This window comes from Thamnophis elegans, chromosome 1 (assembly GCF_009769535.1).
Source record: "Thamnophis elegans isolate rThaEle1 chromosome 1, rThaEle1.pri, whole genome shotgun sequence".
Lineage (NCBI taxonomy): Eukaryota > Metazoa > Chordata > Lepidosauria > Squamata > Colubridae > Thamnophis > Thamnophis elegans.
Window position 1 is genome coordinate 66,419,324 of NC_045541.1, and position 27,595 is coordinate 66,446,918.

A 27,595-nucleotide genomic window follows, 5' to 3' on the forward strand; every position below is an offset into this window, starting at 1 on the left:
ATTGCTGATCTCAACTGACTGAGTGGCTCAACAGGGTAAGATGCAATTGTGCCCATGTGATTCCATGTTGCATGTCCAATCACTACCACCACTCTTTGTCTCGTATAGACTGCTTGATTTGTATTGTCCACCTGTATGCCTTATTGAGTATATTGATAGCCAGAAAACATATATAATGTTCATACCTACAGTTTGAAGTTGGAGTCACTGGCCAAAAACCACAGTGGGAAAAAAATGCTTAAAAATTATTTATGTCATGAGCATAACTCAGCTACTCCTCCAAAGATCTCTGACTAGTGTAAGACCTAACCGAATAGTATTCAAGCCTGGGGTACAGCCCAAAAGGTATCTTGTTTTCTTTGCCGGAAGAATGGTCCATGCACTAGAACAGGGGTGTCAAAACAAGGCCCGGGGGCTGGATCCTGCCTGAGATGTGGTTGGATCTGGTTCACGGGGCCAGCCTGGAAAATGTAAGGGGCCGGCCTGTGTTGCTTCGGGCCAGTTTGCCCACGTCACCTCAGCCTAGTCTACCCAATGCAAAGAGGAAACATTAGGCCAGTAGTGCCCAGTGAGTGGTGTCAAGATGGCCACGCCCACCCAGGTGGACACACTCAACCAGTCACCCACGCCCTCTGGTCTCCCCAAGGTCAACCACAGCCCTGATACGATCTTAAATGAAATTGAGTTTACACCCCTGCACTAGAAGATTTCATGATATAGAAACTTTCCCATAGGTGAAATCTGATGTATTTTGATTTTTCAGTTGACATTTTGCCAAATTGGGGAAAGCCTGATTTACCTTTAAAATTTCAAATTTAAGAGCATTACTTTTCCTTCAGGGCCCCCTGCTTCTGTTTTGCAGCCATTAGGCCAGCCATTCTGTCTTACCTAAGCTTACTTGATTGAGTTATTTTGAGGATAAGAGGAGAAAGAGGAGAAAAAAATAAAGACCGTTATTCGTTGGAGAAAAGGCAGAATATAAACAGAGTGATAAAAATAAATATAGTGCATTAATTTAGGATCTTTCTGTTTGAGACTAGACACATAGCAAAAAAGTTCATGGCTACAGGGAAATGGATATTCCTAATTGAGTGTGACTGAAGACAGGATGTTGTTTATGGTTACGATATTAAAGTCCTGGACTCATTCCATGCCACGTGTATCACACATGGCACCTCATTATTCTTGTTCATATACCTATGTGGGAGAGCTACCAGGTAAACCCTACTAATAAATGATGGTTACAGGTATCCGAACTACTTGATTTGTCCTAGTATGACTTGTAGACAGTCTTGAGTGTTCCCAAGGGAAAGGCTCTCCCTGTATAAACTCTGTGAAGATATGCAGTTGAATTTACATAAGGTCTGGGATGCTTTGCTCCCCTCCCTGCCACTTTGCTGTGTCCTATCTACACCATGGACTGATGGAGAAGAAAATGGACCCTGAAGTTCTAAGTTCTATTCCTAGGTAGCTTGGTTTTCCTCATACATGCAGAGTTCCATCTGTCCTGTTGCTTTTATCTTCATCCCTCACCTGGGGTTGGGTCCTCTCCAGATGTGGTATTCAGCAGGTTCTGACCAGTTCTGGAGAACTGGTAGCGGAAATTTTGAGTAGTTCAGAGAACCAGTAAATACCACCTCTGACTGGCCCCGTTTCCATCTATTCTCTGCCTCCCGACTCCCAGCTGATCGGGAAGAAATGGGGATTTTGCAGTCCTTCCTCTGGAGTGAGAAAGAAATTGAGATTTTGCAGTATCCTTCCCCTGCCACGGCCACCAAGCCATGCCCACCAAGCACACCTACAGAACCAGTAGTAAAAAATTTTTGAATCCCACTGGTCCTCTCCTGCAAACGTGAGCCTCTGCTTTCAATAATATTGTTCTCAGGATCGCTGGAGTGATTGAGATCGCCTACCACATCTAGGTGGAACAGTCCTATCCTGCAATCACATGAAATACAAATATACAAATGCACATGCTTCAAAGAAAGAAAAGAAATAATAGAAAACTGTATTGAATGGATGCAAAGCACACTGTTATTAAAGATCAGTCAGAAAATTAAAATACACGAAATACTGGTTGGTGTTATAGCTGCTCTCTGCTTTAAAAAAAGGATGAAAAGTTTTACTTTTTAGATTTGTTATGGTTTACTTTTTACTTAAAGTATTGATAGTCCTTTTTTAAAATCAGAAAGTCCTTCCCAACACCCTCCATAGAGATGTGCCAAAATCTGAAAGGTGGCAGGCATAACATCAAGATGTATGGAGAGACTTAGACTGTAACATAATGCCTGCCATCTTAGAGATTCTTACTCCAGCTCACCCTTGTGAATATCCATAGGCCTTTCCCTACTCACTATTTCCTTTTAGGCAGTTCACACAAGAGGAGAAAGTTTATTTATTCAGTTTGAATATACAAAACAACAACAACAACAACCCATGTCCTAAAAAAGCAAATGTATGGGAAGAGCTAATGGCTGGGAATATTTTTTACAACCCTTAGTTAGATTGTTATTAAAACATACCGGTAAATTTTCAAAAACAATTCATCAAAAATGAGTCCCTTGACACTAAGTTGTAATTTTAAAATTTCTTTCAAGCATGAGATTGGAATCCTATATAGTATAGATAGCTACCTGGGAATCTTATTTAAATAGGATAATATTGGCTCAGATCTATTAGGTAGAAGAGCTGGAGTGGGACTTACAGTATATTTGGAGGTCTGAACATAATTTATTGCATGCATGCAAAACATATGAAGGAATCACACACCAGGAATAATGTTCTTGTTTGCTATCTTTAAGAATCATTCATAGATGTTAGTTGATTATAGAGAAAAAATATGTGGTTCAGTCCTATATACTTAGCAAGTTTCACTTTAATTCGCATTTATTTTGATATGCACACCATATGCAGTAGGAATCTGTAATCTTTACCATGTACTTCATATATACAGGTAGTCCCTGACTTACAACAGTTCATTTAGCGACTGCTCAAAGTTACAATGGCACTGAAAAAAGTAACTTATGACCATTTTTCACACTTAAGGCCATTGCAGCATTCCCATGGTTAATGATTTACATTCCTGTTCTTGACAATTGACTCACATTTATGATGGTTGCAGTGTCCCGGAATCATGTGATCCCCTTTTATGACCCTCTGACAAGCAAAGTCCATGGGGAAAACATTCACTTAACAAATGTGTTACTAATTTAACAACTGTGGTGATTTACTTAATAAATTGTAAAATGGGATTCTCTTAACAAATTCCTCACTTAGCAACATAAATGGTGGGCTCAACTGTGGTCATAAGTTGAGGACTACCTGTAATCAGGGGTGGGATCCTACTGGTTTAACATCCGGTTTGCTTTGCTCGAGCATGTGCCTGGCGTGCGCTGCGTGTGCGTGCAGAGTTTATAGAGAAATCACCTTCCGCATTACTGCTGGGGAGGAAAACAGCAGAGGCGCAGCAATTCACTCTGCCGCACCTATCAGTTGGGCTTTAGAAAAGGGAATATAGGTGAGTATAGCGCAGGGACAGGTGGGAGAACTCAGCTGAAAGTTGGAGTGAACCGGTTCACTTCCAGCTGATAGTCGGAGCTACCGGTTCCCCTGAACCGGTCCGAACTGGTAGAATCCCACCCGTGTAAATATTTATTAGAGCACATATTTATTTTTATGAGCACATTGCAAAATGATGAGGAACCACTGAGAACCAATTCCTGTGTCCCAAAGAAGATAAAAATTATTTTAGTTAGATTATTCTATGTTATTTTAGTTAGATATAATTAGACCTTCTATCTAACAAAAAAGGTATATTGTAAAAATCAGACAAGTCATAATGTTTTTAAAAAATTATGTTCAAACCTCGGATATTGTCCAAATGGATGTGCTAATGTGCAGAAGAATAATCCATAAACTCATCTATATTAACTTAGTTTCTGTATCCTATTGAATTATTTTTGATAACGATGCATAGTCCCAGAGGTTAGTCTGTCATTCTTCTAAAGCACGGGTGTCAAACTTGCGATGTCAAGTTGTTGTCATGTGATGTATTGTGCCTTTTCCCCCCTTCGCTAAACTGAGGGTGGGCTTGGCCAGCAAATGACTCATTGGTCCCCTGGGCTGTGAGTTTGACACCCCTGTTCTAAAGAAAAGATTATATATCAACTCTGCTGCTTCTCTGAAGATATTGAAACCTATGAGGTGAAGGCCTTGAAAGATTTCATCTTTGTTATATTAAGATCTAAGTCTTGCATTAAGATATATCATCTTTCCACTGATCATGATTTTATGTTCCATTCACTACAAAAATAAAAATGTAATGGAAAAGACATATAAATTTAACAAATAAATAAACAATAAATTTGTATGTAGCCTATAGCAGAACAAGGCTATTTGAATTGTCTAATCATCTATTCTGTGGCAGAAACTCATGATGCTGCAATTTACGGCTGGTCTTAGATGGTAATGTCACGGGCAGTCAAAGATCTTGTTACTGAATGACTCATAAGGCAGATTCTTCTGGCTGCTCATATACCTACATCCCTAAATGTGCCAAAGGTTTTCCAGTGTTACCTGTTCTCTCTAGCGCAGGATACTCAATTAAGAGCTCTGGTGAAGGATAGGGACTCTAAAGCACTCTCATTATATCCTGAAAGATGACATCTTTCTTTGATGTAATTATTTTCAGAGGTGTGAAGACATAATAGTGGTGATTGGACAGTCAGGATTCCTGTGTCATGTGCAGGATTAGGATATGAGCCTGGTGTGTCAAGATTATGGCTCACTCCAGGTTTTTTTGGGGGGGGGGACCAAGAACTCCACACATGAAGGGAGAGTGTCTTCTCCAGAATACCAGCCATCCTGTGGCTGATGAAGGAGAAAAGTGGAATTTTGAGCATCAGAGTAAGGTGCAAGGAGAAAATGATTCCCATGGCACTATTGCACTGCTAGGGAGGTTACCTGCCTCACAGTGCAAATATTTAATTTCTCAATCTTTTAAATATTAAAACTTTGTAATATTTTAAAATCATGCATGCTAGGAGTGGAAGCTGATTCTTGCTCTACAATTGTACCTACTTTCATCAAATAAGCTTTGCCCAGAGAATCATTTGTTTTAGATCCTAGATGATGATAATATACCAAATTGATGTGCTGACTGATTCCCAGCAACTCTTGGGGACATATACATTTAATAATTTTTCCTATTCTATTAGGATCCATTCCTGTGCTTTTCCCACCCCCACCTCCAAGGTTCCCTGTTTTCCTTGTCTCTGCCCACATAGTTCCAAAAGACCAGCTCAGCCTTCACATGCTCCATATGGATTATCTCCACCCTTCCAGTCATATCCTTTGCACTGAATATTCACTTCCCATTCTTGTGGCTTTGCAGAGCCACACCCACAGCACCTTCATCATCCAATGAAATACAAGAGGGCTTTGGCTAACAACCAATCAGCTTGGCCAGAGATGAAGTGGCAAGAAAACAAACCAACATAAGCATCCTAAGTAAAAAACAGTTCTCCAGAAATAAACAGGGTGAAGAGGAAACTTCCACTTACCGCTTGCATCCAGAACCAGCCAGGCAGAAAGAAGCAGGCTGAGGAATACAAGCTACAACAATGGAAAGAGGTACCAAAGAAGCATAGAGGCTGGAAGCAAATACCATATTTTCCTCCTAAGGTTGACATGGCAATCTGGTGCCTTACAGAAGTTTTGAATTTTCTTTCTCTTCCTACAGACACCATGGCCAGGGGCAAGAGAAATTTTTTTAGCCTCAAATATCTGGAGGTCACCATGTTGTGCCACTCTGATAAAGGGAAACCTATTGCCAGCTCAGCTATGGTTCCAGGATGTTAAGAGAACATAAATCGGATTCTCTTCCAAGATTTTATAATTCAGATATCAGAGAAGAAGCCGTGATGGTTCTCCATATGTTGATGAACCATTTTTCAGAGAAACCTTAGCTGGCATAGCAAACTGTGAGGGATGTTGGCAGCTGGCAGTCAGCAACTTCTGAAGCATCATAGATTCTCTGTCTTGTGATAAGAGGTTTAGAAAGAAAGGTAATGGATATAATTGGAGCTTTTTGAAGCGCAGTGTAGAAATCAGTCAGAGAGAGACTCATTGGTTAGCCTACTTGGATTCTGGTACTGTATTTGAAAGACATGGGTCCTTATCATGGAAATTTGTTATTGTTCCATCAGTCTTACTATATCTCAATTTTAGGTTTCTCTCTGTAAAACGGAAATAAGGGACGTGTTCAGAGGTGGTATTCTGCCGGTTTGCACCGGTGCAGGCAAACTGGTAGTGGTGGCGGTGAGAGGCTCCGCCCACCCAGCCAGACGTCATCACGGACCTTCTGTGCATGCCCAGCGCTCCCGCTACTGAACCGGTAGTGAAGAAAATAGGATACCGTTACTTGACGTGTTATAAAGTTATTGTAAAAACGAATACTGCATGAATTTTGGTGGTAGATTTGAAAAGCATGGGTCTCTGTATTGGAAACTTGTTGCTGTGCCTTCAATCTTACTATATCTCGATTTCAAGTTCCTATCTATAAAATGGAAATAACGAACATGTTATAATTGTAAAAATGAATGTTGTATAAAATACTTTGGACTACATATTTAAGAATAAGTTATGACATCCAGTTATTGTTCCCAGGGATGATGAGTAGAGGAAACATACTGAGTCAAAAAGGAACTTTATTTATTTAAGTAATTGTTATATTACTTTTTAATAACAACAATAGAGAGCAAAACACAAAAATGATAGTGATGATGTTACATACATAGTCAAAAAGTAAAAACAAAATGTAACAGAAATGTAAAAGAAATATAACAATAAAAATAATATGACATTTTTTCTAATTGTAACTAAACAATTACAATTCTATATATACTTGCTTAATGCAAATATTATTTAAGTGCATACATATTTCTAATACATTTACACAACCATCTTAGCCTACTTTATTCTCATAAATGAGTCCCATATTTGTCTATACAAAGTCTAGATCTATCGGCAACATGATGCTGATAAGTGTCAAGGGCAATCAGCTCTTCAAACCATTGAATAAATGGAGCCAGACACATATCTTTATAATGCTGAAATATCAGACTTCTAGCCATTGAAAGGGCAGACAGAATCCTTTTATGTAGTCCAATTATCAGATTCAAATCTATGGGTATATAATTCAAAATTTGAAAAATTTAGCTTTTGTTGCATAATTGTATTTATATTGTTCATCACTTTCTCCCAACAATGTTTACTATTTATTTATTTTATTTATTTAATTAATTTGTATGCCGTCCACGCTCAAAGAGACTCAGGGCGGCTTACAAGTAAAAAAAGGGAAAGGGAAGGACATACAAAAACAAGACAACATTAAAAGATCTACAACATTCAGAACTTAGGATGGGGCTGGACAAAGTCAACAGCCCCAGGCCTGCTGGAACAGCCAGGTCTTGGTCGCTTTGCGGAAGGCTGGAAGGGTAGTAAGGGTCCGGATCTCCGCAAGGAGATCGTTCCATAGGGCCGGAGCAGCAACAGAGAAGGCCCTCCCCCGGGGAATCACCAGCCGACATTGACCGGCAGATGGAATCCGGAGGAGGCCTAATCTGTGCGATTCTTTACACCTCAAATTAGGACATTGTAGAAACCTGTTTTAAAGAAGCGTTATCCTTATTACATCTCCAACAAAATGCTGTTCTTGACAGTCATTTTATATACAAATGTAATGGATCCAACTAATTTTAAGTATTACTTTTTGTTGTATAAATTGTAATTTGAGATCCATTGACACCCTTGCTATAGAAATTAACATACTCTCCCATTCTTTAGATAACATAGGAACCTCTAATTCTTCATTTCACTCATTTCTTAACAATGGCATATCAACATTATACAACTTTTAATGTGATAACAACAGGGGTGGGTTCCGGCTGCTGCTACTGCTGGTTTGCTCAGGGACACATTGCACACGCGCACAATTTGCGCGCATGTGCAGTACTATAAAAATGCTTCTGCGCAGAAGCAAAAAACAAGATATAACCAGTTCGGGGGTGTAGCAGGCAGAGTTACTACCTACTCAGCCAAACTGGGCTGAACCGGTAAGAACCCACCTCTAGATAACAAATATCTATAAAATTAATTATAGGTATTTTAATTTCAAAGGATTTAATAAGTGTTCTAGTATCTCAGGTGTCTTAAAATGCTGCTAGTCTAAATAGTCTTGTTAAAAAAATTGTAATTGTAAGTATTGTCAGTGAGTTATATCTGGTGGTTGATATTTATCTGTTAACACAAAGCATGTAAAACATTTATTTTCATTATCATTATTTATTATTTTCATTATCATTATCATTAATTTCATTATTATTATTTATTTTATTTATTTTCATTATAGTTTGTCCAAAGTCAATGTGCCCTCTTCCATCAAATTTTCCTATATCACTGCCTTTCTCTCAATTTTTAAAGTTGAATTTTAGTATACTTAAATCCCAAAATAGTACTCTATACGTATATTCCAAAATTGCCCAAATCAGAAAATTAACATAATTTTTTTACTTCCAGTATTCAATACTTGACCCTAGGTTAGCATGGTGATTTTATACAGTACATGATAAAAAGAAAGAAAGAGTGATATGAAAGAATTTATTTTCAGCAGCTTTTCTATATTTGTGTGATATAGGCAACCTGTAACTATCCATATATAATTGCACTATTACATTGCTCAAAACCAAACCCATTAATTGTTTTAGCTAATGCTGATAAGAATTGTCAATAAATCAACATTAGAGAGCCATAGATTCTTAATTCTTCTGACTTTGCCGTAATTATATCTTCTTCAGGCCTGTCCTGTCCATCTAGTGGTTCAAGGTGAAAAGAGCACCTAGCCAGGTCATAGAGTACCATAAATCTCACAGGTCATGCGAAATGTCTAAAAAAGAATGGGAACTATGGTGAAAATAACTGGATACTGGTTTCCCTGATGTATCTTCCTTGTCATTTTCCTTTCTGACAATTAATATTACTTCTGAGCTTGAATTTCTCTCCATGAAAAATTAGCCCTGGGGAAATTTTCTAGGTGAATGTATTCATCAGATAAGTTATTTATACAACTCATGGTGTATCTTAACCTATTATGGATACTTAACACAATTTGCTATTTGAATCCTTAGCTGGTTTTATCTATGTCATCAGCCTTCTTACTTTAGTAATTTCCAAACATGTATATGTTACCATTCCCCGAATTCTGTAAGAGTATTTTTGCTTATCATTCTGGTAATTGCAATCCAGTATAACTGGGCTGGAAGCCACAGTTATGAAAGACTGGACTACACAAACAACACAAATGATATGTTCAATTTCATACTGCAGGAGACAGAGACAGACAGAGATAAATGATAGGGGATTCCATATAAATCATTTAGGGTTAAAAGTGCAAATTTAAAAACAAAGTAAAAATAAAATTGTTCTAACCCATATTTTACAATGCCACGTTTCAATTTATGGGTGGTAAATTTATCAGCAATTCGTTAAAGCATTAAAAATGTAATTTTCTCTACACACTAAAATGACATTATGGATTCTATCATTTCATTTCACTGCTTATATGGTTAGTTATCTTTGCATTCAGAAATACTTGTGATAATTTAAAATATTTGGGATTTTTATGAACTGGCAGGAAATGGTTTGTGACCATATCCTCAAATCCTGTTCTCTTCAAAATAGAATACAACAGATGTGAATCCCTGGGCCTAGAACAGGACTAATAAATTAAGATCTTCCTGAAACTGAGTTAGTAATTAATATAGATATATTTTCCCTTTTATTAGTAGTGAACATTAATAATTATACACAGAAAATGTATAGACATTAATAGCCACAAGAGAGCACATCTGATTATTTTTCTTCTCTTTTTCTAGCTGGAGAAATAGTGCAAAGTGTATTTCAAGGAAATTGGGGCAAAGTTCAGGATATATCCAGACAATCTGAAGACCAGCAATGTGTTACCTTCACTGAACACAAACTTCATGAAATTCCTCTGGAAGAAGAATGCTCTGTGAGTCCAGGGAGGCAGACTATCATACATCAGTGCAAGCTCACGGAAAGTATTAACCAACGGGGTGGAATGCAGAGTAGCAGCTCAGGACAGCACGGATCCAGGAAATTTCAAGTTCAACACAAATTCCACGACATTCCCTTCAGAAGTTGCACTGGGAGTTCAGGGCACCAGACTAGCAGAAACCAGTGCAATCGCACGGAAAGTTCCAGTCAACAAGGTGGCATGCAAAGTAGCAGCCATATGAAGCAACAACAACACCAGAAACCCCAAGATGCTTCCAACCAAAGTGGCTCTTCAGGGCAAAGTTGCAGAGGACAAGAAAACAGAAAACCCGAGGAAAACCAAAGTGGGAGTGGCTCCGCAGGGAGACCCCATTCAAAGGGCACTTCCAGCCAATGCCAAGGCTCCGATAGGTAAGAAACTGGTACAGTTTTGGGTTAGGTGAGATCTCTGCAAATTACTAGACTGTATTTTCTGTTGAGCTCCGTTTGTGTGTTATTCTGTTGGTAAAATGGAAGAATCAGAGTCCAATAAGTACAGGTCGACTTACGACCACAATTGAGCCCAACATTTCTGTTGCTAGGTGAAACATTTGTTAAGTGAGTTTTGTCCCATTTAAAAATTTTCTTGCCACAGTTGCTAAATGAATCAATGCACTTGTTAAATTAGTAACAGTTGTTAAGTGAGTCTGGCTTCCCTGTTGAGTTTGCTTGTCAGAAGGTTGCAGAAGGTGATCACATGATGAGGACACAGCAACCATCATAAATATGAGTCAGTTACTAAGCATCTGAATTTTGATTGCGACCTTGGGGATGCTACAAGGGTTGTAAATGTGGAAAAATGGTCATAAGCAGATGTGGGCTGCTCCCGGTTCGACCCAGATTGGGCGAACCGGTAGTAGCAGCAGTGGGAGACTCCGCCCACCTGCCCGAACGCTTCTGCGCATACACAGAAGTGTTGCGTGTGCGCCCAAATTGGTAGTAAAAAAATTGGCAGCCCAACGCTGGCCATATGTCACTTTTTTCAGTGGTGTTATAACTCAAATAGTCACTAAATGAACTCTTTGTAAATCAAGGACTACCTATATATGGCATGAAACTATGTCATATACAGTGGAGAATCTGAAGCATGTTCGCCTGGGTCTAGGGATTTACTGAGAGTATAGTGAGAAGGTTCACACATGCTAAACCATAAACATTGCTTAAAACCTTTGTTGCAGAGTTCACAAAACATGTTACATCAAAACTGCAAAATCACAAAAGGAAAAATATTATTTTGAGTCTTGCCTGAAGTATAAGTCTTTGTATTAAGTATCAGCTGGATACCCGTGCTCCGCTACAAAACTATGTGATTGGGCTTGATAAATCGACACTTACAGCTTGAAAATTAATGAGTAGTTACAATCGGCCTCTCCTATCCCCTTCTCTCAGGCTTGCCCCACAGAGGCCTCTTATATGAGCCAAGGTGGCGCAGTGGTTAGGGTGCAGTACTGCAGGCCACTTCAGCTGACTGTTATCTGCAGTTCAGCGGTTCTAATCTCACCAGCTCAAGGTTGACTCAGCCTTCCATCCTTCCGAGGTGGGTGAAATGAGGACCCAGATTGTGGGGGCGATATGCTGACTCTGTAAACCGCTTAGAGAGGGCTGAAAGCCCTATGAAGCGGTATATAAGTCTAACTGCTATTGCTATTGCTATTGCTATTATCCCCTTCTCTCCCTCAGTCTAACTCTTGTGTTAGTAATAATACAAAAAATACTAATGACCTGATGGTCATTTTGAAAAATCCTTTCTTAGCAAGCACCTAGAAGCCAAGAGGAACATACATCCCAAATTTTAAGTTTGTAGGCTTTACGGTTCTGGTGATTTCACAATAATGCGTGAGAGGTATTTTGCTTTATATATATATATAAAAGCAAAATACCTCTCACGCATTATTGTGAAAATCATTATGTATATATATATATATTGGGAAGCCCAAAAAGGTATTGAATCAAGGCAGAAATTCCTGGACTCTGTTAATAAAGTAAAGAAAGACAACATGGTTATCCATCCAGTTCTTACAGGGCAGTGGTGGGTACCGGTTGGAACGGGCCTGGCGGTGTCGCACGCACCACGCGCGGACATGGCATGCATGAATCTTAGCGCCTCCGTGCTCCTCCGCGATGCTCCAGCTGCTCCGTGGAGCATCATGCAGGTGCTGTACGTGCTATGTTCGTGTGCAGAAGCCTTAAAAGACAGGTAAGGAGCAACCCACCACTGTTACAGGGCATCCTGCCTTGCAGGATCAGGATGAACGTAAATGATAAAAAGAGTGGGACTCTTCCATAACTCTTTTGATTCTATGAGTGTTTGTTTTCTCCTAGTTTAAACCCCTATGCTGGCCTAGTGGATTGCTTACGTGCTACCTGGATGTCAGGAAAGACCCGTCCAAGAGAGTATCGTGTCACACAGCTGGAGGCCCTGTGTCACTTTCTGGAGGAAAGACAGGCCGATATCCAGCATGCCTTGTGTGAGGACCTACGCAAGGTGAGTGGGCTATCCATTTAGAGCATCTGACAGTTCAGAGGGGACTTGCAGATGAAGCACTTGTTGCCAGTTAATAAACATAGCACAGCTATTCTATCTTTCTTTGTTAGATTTTCCATGAAAAAGATTATGAAAAGGAAGCAATGTTTTCTATATGTGCCATGAAAACTGAATTTACCAAGGTGGCAAGCTGGCTCTCAGGCTACAGAAAATCATTATGTAAACAAAGTTGAGCAGTCAACAAATGATGAGGAGTGCAGCCAAGTACTTTATCTCAGAAAAGTGGGATGAAAAAGTTTAAACTTATCAAGGCTTTGATTTCTTTGCAGTCAGCCATCTAACTATACATAATTTTGTTTGTAGTTGAGTTTGTATGTGAGTCTTCTGTCTGATTAAGTTTTAAGAACCTAGAGTACTAAGCCTAGTGCCATATCCTGGTGTAAAAACCAAATATCACATTTCAAGAATCATTTGAGATGAAGGCATGATAAAACTTTACCATGAATGAGACACAAGTTTACTCAATGAAGAACTGCTAAATAGTTCGCCTCTGAACTCAATATGGACATCACTGATGCATTTCATTTTGTCTTTCTTCTCCACAGCCCTGCTTTGAAACTGAGGTCACAGAGGTTTTGCTGGTCAGAAATGAATTGGCCTATGCTTTGAATAACTTAAACCATTGGATGAAGGATGAAAGCGTGAGCAAGAACCTGGTAAGGAGAGAAGTTGAGTGGTGGGAGAACAAATGAAAAGGAATGTTTTTTAGGTTGGATGGGGATGAAAGTCAAAATGATATGTTATCTCATCAAACTGAAGGTGGACTTTTTATCTGAAAAATTATTCTGGTTTTTCGGTAGATGACACAGCTGGATTGTGCCTTCATTCGCAAGGATCCATATGGTGTGGTGCTAATCATTGGAGCCTTTAACTTCCCCCTCCAGCTTACTTTGTTGCCCCTTGTGGGAGCCATTGCAGCTGGTGAGTGAGAAGCTATTTCCTTATTCATTTCAGACATTAGATCTTATGGGCGTTCTTCCAGAGATCCAAGTATTGGTGGATGTTTATCTGTTGCAACCTTGGTAAAGCGTTCTTTCCTCATTCTAGGGAATTGTGTGATTCTCAAGCCTTCGGAGGTGAGCACCTGCACTGAAAGGCTCCTTGCAGAAGCGTTGCCTTGTTATCTGGATCCGGTGAGTTCCTCATCTGCCAGTTTATCTTGTTAAAAAATCAAAATGAAGCTGAGGATTTTTGATTTGTCTTTTCTTTTGCCTTTGTCTTAATTAATCATGAGAAGGCAATTCCTTGGGCCCATTGAGGAAAAACTCTGGATCTGAACTAATCTCCATTTTTAAATCTGTTTTTGGAAGCTTGATGAGTTTATTTCTACTCCAGTTCCTCCCAAAAACATACATTCCTTTAGACTGTGGTGGTGGTGGAAACCTTCTGAGGATTACAACAAAAGCATCAAAGTGCACAACGCTTTTTCTAGCCTCTTGATTTCAATGAAAATGAAGAAGGCTGTCCACTCTCTCAGCCAGCCACAGCAAAAGGGTGATGTACAATTAACAGTTGGATATGCAATGTCAGTTTATTTGGGATGTAGGTTATGTGCTTCCTGTTTTTCTTAAAATCCAAGAGCAGTGTAGGAGACTAAGTATATATTGTTACTTTAACAAAATACTGTTTTGGGTAGGTAAAGGAAGAATGAATTTAGAAGAGTACTATGAAGGCAGGACAATTCCATTCCCAAGGTTAGATAGGGGGAAAAAATCATAGGTCCCTATTACCATATTCTCTCTAAATAAAAAATGATCACCCATTTTAAAATTAAAACCTTTTAAAGAAAATCTTAATTTCCTTTCAATTTAATGTATCAGTTCCTTGCTCCAAATTGCTCTCAAAAGGCTTTTTGCCTTGCAAAGTTTCAGGACAAAAAAACACCACCTGTGTGATGTGGAGGCTAGTTTGATTAGATGTGAACTTCCTTTTCTATTTGTTGTTGTTGTTGTTGTTGTTTGTTGGATTTATATGCCGCCCTTCTCTCAAAGGACTCAGGGCGGCGTACAACATTAAAAAAAAACATATTACAAAAGTTAAAAAGGAAATTAAATTAAATATCCAAAAACAAATATTTTATATATTTTATAGCAAACCTTTGCTGTGGTGACAGCTGGTCCTGAAGAAACAGGAAAATTACTGGAAAATAAGTTTGATTATATCTTCTATACAGGTGATTTTCCCTTCTTGAATATTCTTTTCAGGTTATTCTTTTTAAAAGTATAACTTAAAAAAAAGAGTATTAATGACTATACAAATATCTATGTGATAAACTAATGTTCAACTATTGAATCTTTTAAGGTTCTGTTTATTTAAGATCATTATTTAAACACACACACACACCAGTAAAATTTATCTGTAGCTAATTACAATACCTCTAGACCAAATTGTATAGTGTGCTGCAATTTGCCATATGTCTTAGTTAAGTAACTTTACCATGTTTATCGCTATACAGCTGAACCAATGGCAGGTTAGACCCAGGGCAGTGATGGCAACCTTTGCGGGGCTGATGTGTCAAGAATTTGGAAAATGCCTAACTTAACACTGCCTGCATGACACACACATACCTGTTCTGACCCCCTCCTCCATCCAGTAATGAATGCCGAGACAAGCTTAAATGAGAATGTCCTTTAATAACAAGTTCAGACTCTCGGTGGCTGGAAGCCAAGTAAACAAACAGATAAGGACCTTGGCAGCAAGGCCGACAAACTTTGGCAGCAATTCAGACAAACTCTGGCAGCAATCCAGCCTGCCAAGTTTGTTTCTCTTTAGTCAAAGTGTTGACTTCTGCAAGAAGGGCGTGGCACAAGCAGTCTCTTTTATAGTCTGCAGAGGAGCCTAATGACCATCAGCTGGGCGTAATTACCTCCTGTAATTATGTAGTTGTTCTTGACGCCAAGTAGCCCTTCGACGACGTGCATCCCGGAACAACTCACAGTTGGTTTCTGGATCACTCTCCCTTGTCTCCTCCCCACTGATCCAAGGCTCAGGTGCCACCTGGTGGCCAACCAGTCTCTTTGTGCCCTGCTCGGAGTCGGAACCCTGTCCAGGGTCCTCCACATCCTCCAGGGCCGACTCATAGGGCCCCTCGCTGTTGGAATCTGGTGGCAGCTCCAACAGCTCCTGCTGGGCCACAACACATACCTCACACCAAAATCAGAGGAACATTATCGCCCCCCCCCCCCCCCATCCAGGTCACCATGAATAGCAGTTCTTGATGGTAGTGCCAAGGTTGGACCTGAAGCAGAGGCCGGGGCCTTGACTTCAGTCCTGGTGCCAATGCTGTCATTCAAAAAGTCCGCCTCACACTGTTTCCCAAGGCTTGCGAACCTTGGGGAGCTGCACCATTGCCCTTGTGGCTCAGTGCTCTCTGGGATCTGCCAGGCGCTACTTACCTTTAGCTGATGTTCTCTTTTGGTGAAGTTTTGCTGATCTTTATGGAAGAGTATTAGAGAGAGAAAAAACAATATAGGTGGTTTTTGAAGACGGAATTAAGCCCCCAGTGCTGGATGGGAGTTGTGCTGAGTATGCCTTTTGACCCAACTTTTGCCATTTCTTTATAGGGAGTGTCCGTGTAGGAAAGATCATCATGACCGCTGCAGCAAAACATGTGACACCATTAACTCTGGAGCTGGGGGGTAAAAGTCCCTGTTATGTGGATAAAAACTGCTGTTTCCAGAATGCAGCCAACCGAATTGTATGGGGAAAATTCCTCAATGCTGGACAGACATGCATTGCACCAGATTATGTCATTTGTACACTTGAAACACAGGAGAGGTTGATGCCTTGCCTGCGCCACGCTATCTGTGAATTCTTTGGAAATGAACCCAAAGAGTCAGCTGATTTTGGCCGCATGGTCAATGACAGGCATTTCAAGCGGGCCCAAGCTTTGCTGGAATGTGGCCGGGTGGCCATTGGTGGAGAGACTGATGAGTGTGAGCGTTATATTGGTGAGTATATAACTTAGAACTGGAGGAAGAGCAAGAGGAAAGGTTTGGAGTTTGGGAAAGACAGGAAGACATTTCATGAACACTATCTAGTAAGCTTTTAGAGAAATCTGTGCATTCAATAGGAGTCGAAAATGACTCCTGTTATGTACATAATCAATCGTTGTTGTTTTTAACCAATTAGTCGTGTCCGACTCTTGGTGACTTTATAGGCAAATGGTTTCCATGTGATCTTGTCGAGCACCATTTAGTTCAATTATTGTATGTTCAACTTTGCATCAGATTTGATGTTATCTATCCAGCATATTCTTAGTTTACCGCTTCCTTTGTCCACTAACTGTTCCTAGCACCACTGCCTTCTCCAATGAATTTGCAGGCATAACATGGCCAAAGTAGATCAGACATAGTGTTATGATCTTGGCTTGGGCTGTGTCTGCTTTTATACAAGTTAATCAATCAATTAATTAAGCTTATTAAGAATGCATGATTTTGATTTAGATCAACCTCCCAAGTTGATGCTTACCAAAGATGTAGGACTATTATTGGCCACACAGGCTTGGCATTTTGAAAATTAAAGTCCAAGAAAGCTACTTTCAACAAACTAACAAACTCTGAAAAATGAGATTATTAAAGTCCAATCAAACACAATACTAGAGAAAGAAAGAAAAAAGACCCCAGTCAAAACCAGCATGTTTGCATAAAGAGCTCTCTGACAAACTGAGGTATGAAAAGGACAAGTAACTGGAAAGAGGGACTCATAACTAGAACAGACTATCAGCAAATAGCCCAAATCTGCAAGGATGGATTCAGGAAAGCTAAAACTCCAAATGAATGAAGACTTGCAATAAATGTCAAATATAACAAAAAAGTTTTTTTCAAAATGTAAGGAATAAGAAGAAAGTCAAGGAAAGTATAGGTTCTCTAATTGGAGAAGATGGCAAGATGGTGCTGGGCGGCAGAGAAAAAGTGAAACTACTTACGTATTTTTTGGAGTATAAGACGCACTGGAGTATAAGAAGGTTTTGAAGAGACAATTTAAAAAGGGCATGGATAGCCTTTAAGAGGCTTATAGAGTGCTCCTGGGAGCTGGGGGTGCAAAATTGAGCAAAAAACGGGCTGTTTTTTGCTCATTTCTGCCCTCCCCAGCCCCCAGGAGCTCTCTGAAAGCCTCCTAAAAGCTATGCACAAACATTTTGGTGAAGGGGTGGGGTTTCGGGAGGCATAAAATGCTGTATTCAGTGTATAAGATGCACCCAGATTTTCAGCCGCTTTTTTGATGGAAAAAGTGTGTCTTATACTCTGAAAAATATGGTAATTCCTTCTTTGTAATGTCTTCATGAAAAGGGGAAAAATAGCACTATGGAAGACAAAACAGAAAAAACGGTTAAAATAGGCAAAAAAAAAAGCACACTTCTCCACTTTAGCTGAGTTCAAATCGCAAGGACCAAATGGTTTACATCCCAGGATCCCAAAACAGCTGGTAGATCTCAGAATTACTGAACAAAATCTTTCAGAGCTCCTGGAGTATTGGAAAAGCACCAGAGGACTGGAAAAGAATTAATATGGTTCCAATTCCCCCCCCCCCCAAAAAAAGGAAAAAAATTGAACAATCAGCTTGACATCATTACGTGGGAAAATCCAAGAAAAGATAATCAAGCAGAGCATTTGTGAGCACCAAGAAATGAACAAAGCAATTAAGAGAAGCCAGCATGGATTTGTTAAAAACAGATTGTGCCAAATAAACCTTATTGCCTTCTTTGATAAAGTGACTAAATTAGTGGCTCAAGGAAATGCTGTGGATATAGCATGCTTAGACTTCAGGAAGGCATTTGGCAAAGTAGACCATAGCCTATTTCTCGGTAAGATAGCAATAGCAGTAGACTTATATACCGCTTCATAGGGCTTTCAGCCCTCTCTAAGCGGTTTACAGAGAGTCAGCATATTGCCCCCAACAATCTGGGTCCTCATTTTTTTTTTTTTAATTAAATGTTTTTTAATTTTAGTTTGAAACAGGTATAGCATCTTTCTTAATATATCAATCGATTACAAATAAGTTTTGGTACATCTCCTCCACAGTCAACCAACGTAACTCATATTAACTCAAGCATTATTATATATCCATTTTCATTTAACTGTAATTATTATTTAGGAGTATTGGTAGGAGTAATAATCTTGAACAATGCCTACCCACACCGATGGGAAGGGAGAGAAATAAAAAAAAGAAAAGAAAAAAGAACAAATATAAAATAAAAATTAAGATAAAAATAGTAGATAATACAAAAAAGACAAAACGATAATCAGGAAAACAAAACAAAACACAGGTGTCTGTTATGAAAAGAAAAAAAGAAGTATATCAACTGGTTACAACATGTTTTGGTGCTTCTCTTCCATTAATTCATATTAATTCAGATATCTTAACTCAAATATTTACCATATCAACATCATTATACCTCCAGTTTCAATTATTATGGTTATTTAAACATCCTTCATCCTTAGCTATGCTAAAGAATTAATCCATAGCACATGCTGACAATTCATTTACTTATTTGTAAAATCCTCTATTGTCATCAAATCCTCATATCCTATTTTAGCTAAACCTCCATAATATTCAGTTATATCATATATCATAACATTTTCCCAGTATTGATTAACATTTGATTGTATGAATTTATTTAGTTTTTTTAATAGTGCTAATTATTATAGTTAATACTCTTTATGTATAATCTAAAGGCGTTTTTTCATATCCAATTGTCAGTTATCATATCAACTCCACATTATATACATTACTATCAGTATCCATTATATTCAGCAATATCTGTTACAAGAGCGAGCAATTGGGTTTAACTAGTTTTCAATTGTATTCATCAATCTATCAGCCAGTTCCAAATTATATATATTGCTATCCATATCAGTCATTATTCAGCTATATCTATTACAAATTGAAGTAATCCGATTTAGCTAATTTTTGGATGTATTGTCCCATCTGTCAGCCTGTGTCCCTCCAACAACGAGATTTCCTCAGCCCAGTAGCCATTCGTTGGATAGATTTACCAAATGTTTCCATAAGCAAATCCAAACAAAAATATTTCGGCACCTTTGGATTCTGAATGTCGGTGATGAAATAATAATGTTGTCTTAGGCTTATAAAATTTCCCAAATTAACTTTAATTCGCAAGGGTGGATTCTCCATTCCTCCTGCACTTTGTCTCTTTAAATGAATCTTCTTTATAGCTTCCCCCTCCCTTTCTTCCTCTGAGATAGACCAGACACCATTTCTCACATTTTCCATTTGTGTTTCAGGAACATTTAAGCATTCAACGATCTCAGTTTTAGCTTCAGATTTTAGAATCAGTTGATCCAGGGTTCTTTCCAATTTTTGGTAAGAATCAAAGAGTCCTTTACACGCAGAGAAAAGAGCCTGAAATGAAATCTTGGAGGTATTTTGGGACGCCATGATGTGTCGTAGTTAAATATTAGAAGCTCTCTTTTTTTTTTTCCCCCCCACAGGCTTCGAAGCACTTTTTTTTTGTCTCTTACAGGCTGTCAATCTTATCTAGTTGTAAACAGAACTAGGTAGTAAAGTAGTAAAAATGTCGAATCGTGACGGGCTAATTAGAAGGAGATAAGTTTTACGATCCACTTGGGGAGATTCAGAGGGGGGAGGATGTCGCGGAGTTTCTTGAAGCATTTAAGAAGTAAAGTAACCACCAGTTATAAATCCATTAGAAAAGCCAATTCGCCGCTAAATCTTCTTGTTGTTTGGTTTTCAATTAGCTTAATTTTTAACACGAACAGTCTCTCTTGGATAATAAAATCAGCTTACCAGATGGCATCACTTCTTCCATTCTTAGGGGCAACCTGCAGTTTCAGTTAGCACGCAGCTAATCCAAAAAGGAATTGGCACGGGGAGTTAATACCCTCCCCCAGAGATTTGCGGATATCTCTGGAGTCCTGGGTCTCTCCCCACCTTCACTGTCGTCTACGGGACAGCTAGAGTTCAAAGAACCCGTCCAAAAATCCTTTGGTATAGAGGAATTTCAGGAGTAGCCTGAAACTCCATCTTCTCACTGCTAAGCCCCGCCTTCTTCCAATCTGGGTCCTCATTTTACCCACCTCGGAAGGATGGAAGGCTGAGTCAACCCTGAGCCGGTGAGATTTGAACCGCTGAACTGCTGATCTAGCAGTAGCCTGCAGTGCTGCATTTAACCACTGCGCCACCTTGGCTCTTAAGATAGGACAACCTGGGACAAACAAAAACAGATAGATTTGCAATTGGCTGATCACCACATTCAGCCTGTATCCTTCAATGTAACAATGTCTAAGCACATAAATTTGATAATAAATAAATAAATAAATAAATAAATGGAGAGACATGCAATAGGGTACCTCAGGGCTTCGTCTTGGGCCTATTGCTCAACATCTTTATTAATTATCTAGAATAGATGAAGGGGATAGAAGGGGAGCTCATTTGGAAGATTCAGAAGTATCTTGACAGACTAGAGCAATGGGCCCTTTCCAGTAAGATGGAGTTCAGTAGTGAGAAAAGATCCTGCACCTAAGCAGGGAAATGGAGAAGAATCAATGGGTGGAAGCTTGTTAAAGTGATATTTAAAGGAGACATTTCCTGACTATGAGACCAATTAACCAATGGAACAGCTTCCCTCCTGGAATTATGCATGTTTCAGCCCTGGAAGTTTTCAAGAAAACATTGGACATCCATTTGTCCTTCCAGCCTCATGATTCTCTGATCTTGCAAATCTCAGACTGGGAAAGTCTGTTTAAGATAAAGCGAGAAGGCAGACATGTTTTCTTGGGTTTGCATATTGGAAGAGAAGACCTGGGGAAAGCTCTCCAAATAAAGTTATGGTATATAAATAGAATAAGTCTTGATGTGATCTTTTGCTCATTACAGCTCCAACAGTGTTGGCAGATGTGAAGGAATGGGAGCCAATCATGCAAGAGGAAGTTCTTGCGCCCATCCTGCCAATATTCAATGTGAAAGATATGGAGGAGGCCATACAGTTCATCAATTGCAGAGATCGCCCACTAGCTGTGTATGCCTTTTCCTGTGATTCCAAGGTATATTGTTTAAGCTACAGCACACTGTATCTGGGAGAATCTGGATTATTTCCCATAACCCATAAAGTTGTTCTGGTATGGATAGTAATGTTTTCCCTTCTATTGTACCACAAGAGCCCTTATGTAGACATTCTGAGGCACATGGAATCCTCTGGAGGTTGGCAGTCTCCTGGATTCCAATTGGCCCAGATGTCCCTTTCCTGTGTAACTGCTGACTTCTGTGTCTTGATGTAGATCAAGTGTGGGTTTTCTAGATCAATATTCCCATTGGCATCCAAAAAAGCAAGACTTTGTACAACGTGCATGACAGCCTCTTCCCTGCACTGGGCACAAGTGCTTAAGGCACTTCTCTTCTTTGAAATCATATGGTGTTTTAAAAAGTTTGATACCTAGAATTATTGAGAGGTCACTTTTCTTCTGACCAGAACTTTTCTAAATATGTTATTGATTTCCAACTCTCAGAAGAAGAGGTGTGGCTAAATCAGAGGTGGATTCCTACCGGTTCGGCTGAGTAGGTAGTAACTCAGCCGCCTACACCCCCGAATTGGTTCTATTGGCAGTGCCATAACTGCCACCATCTTGTTTTTTGCTTCTGTGCATGCACAGAAGCATTTTTCACTACTGCGTCTACGCTCGTAGTGCACATAAAGCACCCACGTGCCTGAAGTGCGCATGAAGCGCGCACACCCCTGAAGTCCACACACACCCGAAGCACATCCCTGAGCGAACTGGCAGTAAAAGAATCTGGAACCCACCCCTGGGCTAAATTAAATACAACCATGTAACTACATTGAAAATCCAGTCCCAAAGAGGACAAAACTAAGCAAAAAATAAAATGAAAGTTTCAACTCTGACTTCATCCCATCACAAGTTCATGAGGAGCAACTGGCGGGAGGTTATACTGTGTGGGGGCAGCTATATTACTAAGCTTGCTTTTGAGGTGTTGTACAGGTTATAGATTGTGGATAGACATATTATATATCCTCCTCCCGTTTCAAATGTCCTCTCCCAGAAGCCTGCTAGGTTTATACGTTCTTCCCTTCCTTCCAAGATTGCATCTGTTTGATAATTGCTTGTGTCCTTACTATTTTCCAAGGAGTTTCACTCCATCCTTGGTCTGGGAAAGAGAGAGGCTCCCATACATGTATTGTCCTTCAGGCAAATAAATAGCAGGAAAAAATGAAATGATTTCTGTAATGTGCCATCCTGTCCTTGTAGCATAAAGTTATGTGACTAATTAGCTCAGCCTCTTCTTCTTCTTTTGAAGACAAATCAATTTTGCAAGTGACAATCAAAATTTATTTTTCATAAAGCTAGGATATATAACATCCAATTTACAAAATGTACACCAAGCTCTTGACAGACCACAAGATTGTGGTTGTCTGCTGTAATTAGTAAGCTTGGGAGAAGACAGTTTTCAAGTTCTGTATCAGGTCCGGGAAATTAGCAAAGAGAAGAATAAATATTCACTCCCAAATTATACAGAATGCTGTAACTTTCCAAAGAAATAGGAATAAGAAAGAATAAGTTTTCTAATACAGAGAAAAAAGTTGTTAAAATGAGCACAATCTCTAACCATAGCAGTCACCTATTCCTAATAATCTGAATCCTGAAGAAAAGTCATCTTTTTCTCTGTCTTTGAGCCTCCTGCAACTTCTTGAAAGTAATTTCAGCTATTTATCAGAGGTAGTGGAGTGATGGCATCCTCCATTCCCCCCCCCCCCCCCAATTCAGGCACTGACATTTCTTGTTCTGTAACCCAGAATTCTGCATTTGCATTTTAAAAATACAACTTTACCTTTATCTGGAAGGAGAAGTTGAGACAATCCTGAGTGTACAAGTACTGCTGGATGTAAGACTACAATACAGCCCAAATTTCTGTTGCTAAGCAAAGCAGTTTTAAGTGGGTTTTTGCCATATTTTATGACCTTGTTTGCCACAGTTGTTAAGCAAATCACTGCAGTTGTTAATCCTGAATTCATTAAATGAATCTGGTTTGCCCATTGATTTTGCTTGTTGGAAGCCAGCTGGGAAGGTTTCAAGTGGTGGTCACATGACCTTGGGACACTGCAACTGTCATAAATAGCAATAGCACTTGGACTTATATACCGCTTCATGCTTTACAGCTCTCTCTAAGCTGTTTACAAAGTCAGCATGTTGCCCCCAATAATCTGGGTTGTCATTTTATCCACCTCAGGAGGATGGAAAACTGAATCAACCTTGAGCCTGATGGGAATCAAACTCCAGGCAGTGAACTGAATTAGCCTGCAATACTCCATTCTAACCACTGCACCACAGCTTTTATATGCCAATTACCTGAATTTTGATACATAACCATGGGAGTGAAAACCAGTCTGTCACTGTTTTCAGTGCAACTGTAATTTTGAACGGTCACTAAATGAATGATTGTAATCGAGGACTACCTGTATGCTGTAAAGCTCTTGCTTGAGAGAGGACATTGATGATATTAACCAAACTTGTCCTTTCATGGCTCTGTATGAATAGAGCATGGGAGTAGAAAACAGGATGTGTGAGTCCAAAAAAGGTTGTTTGCATTTTCAATCTCTCAACTTTTTTTTACTAAGATTCATAGAAAATCTTTATTTCTGCCTTCCAATTGCTAATATACTACATCTACAATGTTAGCCATTTTGTGAGTATGTCTGCGGCACATTTTCAACATTTCAAATGTTCGTAGTGGCCCAAAGGTTAAAGACCCTTGTTTGCATCATGTCCCATATTATTATAGAGCTGCGACCTGAACAAACTCATGTTTGGAAGATTAAGGATGGGATTCCTAATACTCCTCTATTTTTTTTCTCTTATAGGTTGTGAACGAGGTACTGGACCGTACTAACAGTGGTGGCTTTTGCGGTAATGATGTCATGTTGCAAGCAACATTGATTACCCTACCATTTGGTGGCGTTGGTACGATTAATTTTCTATGTTATCTTTATTTCTTACCTCTATCCTTATCCTTTCCTCTCAACAGTTCTCCCTCTTGATGATGTTTTTCATCAGACTAAAGACAAAAAACGTTAAAAGTTAATTTTAAAACTATTGCAGGTTTAAAACAAATTGCTCAAATAGTAAATTTCCCTCTGTGCTATAAACTAGATGGTTGTCTATATACTACTAGAACTTGATTCATGTAACATTTAACTGGGCAAAACAGTGCACCAATCATAGGACATACCTTTTGACTCAAGGTACCTCAAATGGGCTAACTTACAGAATGCATCAAAAATCTGGAACTCAGGACTCCAGTGAAACTGAAATTTGGCAAATAAATAAAATCATTTTATGACATACGATTATTATAAACAGTTTAGGACATAACACAAAATGTCATAAAACAGTTTGGTACTGATGCTTGATTGTGCTATACAGTTCGACATGGGCTATTTTCAAGGCAGATACTTCTCAGAATGTATCCCAGCTTTTTTTCAGTAAAGGCAGTTTATTAGAAGCTGTGCCAACTGTTGAAGACATTGAGGTATCTGTTAAGAAACATCACTGAAAGGATGACAGATTATCTGATCTATAAATAAAACGAGAGAGCATGAAACCTCCTAGTCCACATTATACATTATACTGGAAAGCAGGCATTAAGGAGAGGAGGCTCATTATTTTAACTTTGTAAGTGGTGCTAACAAGATCAAAATATAAACAGCTCTGGTTCAATAGGGTCACATGTTACACTAAACACATCTTAACACGCTGTGTAAATCAACATTTGATATGATAAATTTTAAAAAAGCAATAATTCCATTTTATTGGAGATTAAGGCAGTTGTAGTTCACCAATCATGAAACAAACAGCCAGGAAGTTATCTAACACAGTTTTGTTTCTCTGTATGGGATTCTCTTCTTTAGTTTCTTCTTTAAGAGTAGTTGTTCAATATCCATTGAATATAAAACCTTTTGCAGTAAGTATTAGGAGAAAAGAGCTTTTTAAAGGCAGCTATTATCTAGCTTGAACAAGAATAACTATAAGGGCTGCTCAAGTTGTGTTGTTAGCTAAAATATGAGTGTGCAAGATTTGATCTGAATTTTTTTTAATATTGCAGGATGCAGTGGATTGGGCAAGTACCATGGCAATTTTCTTTCGGACACATTTACTCACTTCCGTGGGCTGTCTCTCGCGCTATATAGGCTTGGAAGCAATCAACAGAATGCGCTACCCACCATACAATGATAGTAATTTGAGATTGGCGGTTGCCTCTATGGAGGTCAGGCGTAGGGGAATGTGCACTTTGTTGTAAGGCATTAAATCACATCACCTGTGTATTTAAGGAATATCTATCAACAATTTTGTTGTCGAGTTGAGATTTTTTTTTTTCTTCATCAGCTGGTCCTTGAATTTTGCCTCATCATGTTCAAAGATTCTTGAAAAACACTCTCTGTTCTGATAAACCTTATTTTTGCCATCTTGCTTCTTACATTTTTTTTCTTTATCCTATACCACCTTCAGTAAATTCAACATTTAGTAGTGGTTAGAAAACTTAGGGACCCTTCAATTCTTTTGCACCATTGTTGGATATACAACATTCTCAATTCCAGCAAGGACTATTTATACAATTAAACAGTTATGTATAAATTTTCATCTCTGCCTTTAACACATAAGTAATTCTGCTTAAAAAATCTAGAAGCATCATATTCTTTTTTAAAAAAGGACAAGTACATTTCCTGTTTACAGTGGAGCAATCATTCTTGTCAGAGTGTGCACAGTGTGAGTACTAATTTGAGACAACTCAGGAGCAAAATACAGTACACGAGGAGAAAGATACATCCTCATATGGCCTCCCTTATATATACAGCTTCTTAAAGGGCAGTAACCCTGCTGACTCATTCTCATGTCATCATTGGTTTACAGCCTTACTGCAAAGCTATTAAATTATGGTCAACTATTAAATTGTCATTACTCTGACAATTCTGATTTATATAGTTGTACAATAAGGGTAGCAGCATGGATGGTCTTTGTAAAATGATCAACTATTTCCTAGTGGATATTTAATATTTGATTCATTAAACAACTTAAAGAAATTCAAAGCTGATCTAATACATGTTATTACGCAATATATGTTATTACACATAAACATATTCTGTTGACAATGCATTTTCCATATTGTGATGCTCTAAAGCTCAGACATGCCACCTTTAATTATATTTCTTTCAATATCCTTGCCTGCAAGGATGTTATAATTCAGATGTCAGATGATAGAAGGTATCCCTTCCATTGAACCAAGTATTGTAGCTTTCCCTGGAATCTAGGATTCGCTTTACCTCATAATGGGTCTCCCCTTCCATCACTATGGGGCCTGGGTTATCCAAGCTGCTCGCCTTAGTTCAGAACCTAACCACTAGCTTCAGTAGGTTACTATGGAAAACTGGGTGCACCTTCCCTAGAAGTTTAAATTCCACTGTGATTGGGTTAATGGGTTAATGTAATTGGGTTCTCACAATGGGGAATGGCCTAAAAACTTGGGGCTCTAGTTTTTATGCATGGCAGTTTTAGCTAAAAGTATTTGGTAGAGAGGTAAACCTTTCTCCAACATGGAACGACTGATATCAGATTCTTATGACATTAGTGATTTCTACACTACCCAGCCCAATCATAATAATTGAAAATACAGTATGTCCTATCAATTTCAGAGACTTATTTCCATGTAAGTTTGCTGAAGATTGCAATCTTATTTAGATTTCCTGAAGCTTTGCATTTTCAAGCTAATGTTTTCCTTCTGTAATAAAGATCTTGAATCAACCATGCAGATAGTTGACTAATATTTATAATGCTATCAATGGACATAGTGAATTATCTAATATAATAAAATTATTAATAAAATTAAGAAAAATCGAATAAAATTAGCCAAAAATTAATTCCTATAACAGGAGCTTTGATTGAAATGTAG

General features: G+C 38.8%; 1 protein-coding gene across 1 annotated transcript; it reads left to right on the top strand.

Moving 5' to 3' along the window:
• The first annotated feature begins 4,826 nt into the window (after nt 1–4,826).
• On the top strand, nt 4,827–27,523 carry LOC116504723 (aldehyde dehydrogenase family 3 member B1-like). The gene is given in 12 exon segments (XM_032211931.1): nt 4,827–4,905; nt 9,933–10,485; nt 12,436–12,598; nt 13,204–13,314; nt 13,459–13,579; nt 13,706–13,791; nt 14,750–14,831; nt 16,222–16,608; nt 21,518–21,684; nt 24,513–24,612; nt 25,754–25,815; nt 25,817–27,523. Coding segments are annotated over 12 exon segments (2,043 nt in total). The 3' UTR covers nt 25,949–27,523.
• Nucleotides 27,524–27,595: the final 72 nt, after the last annotated feature.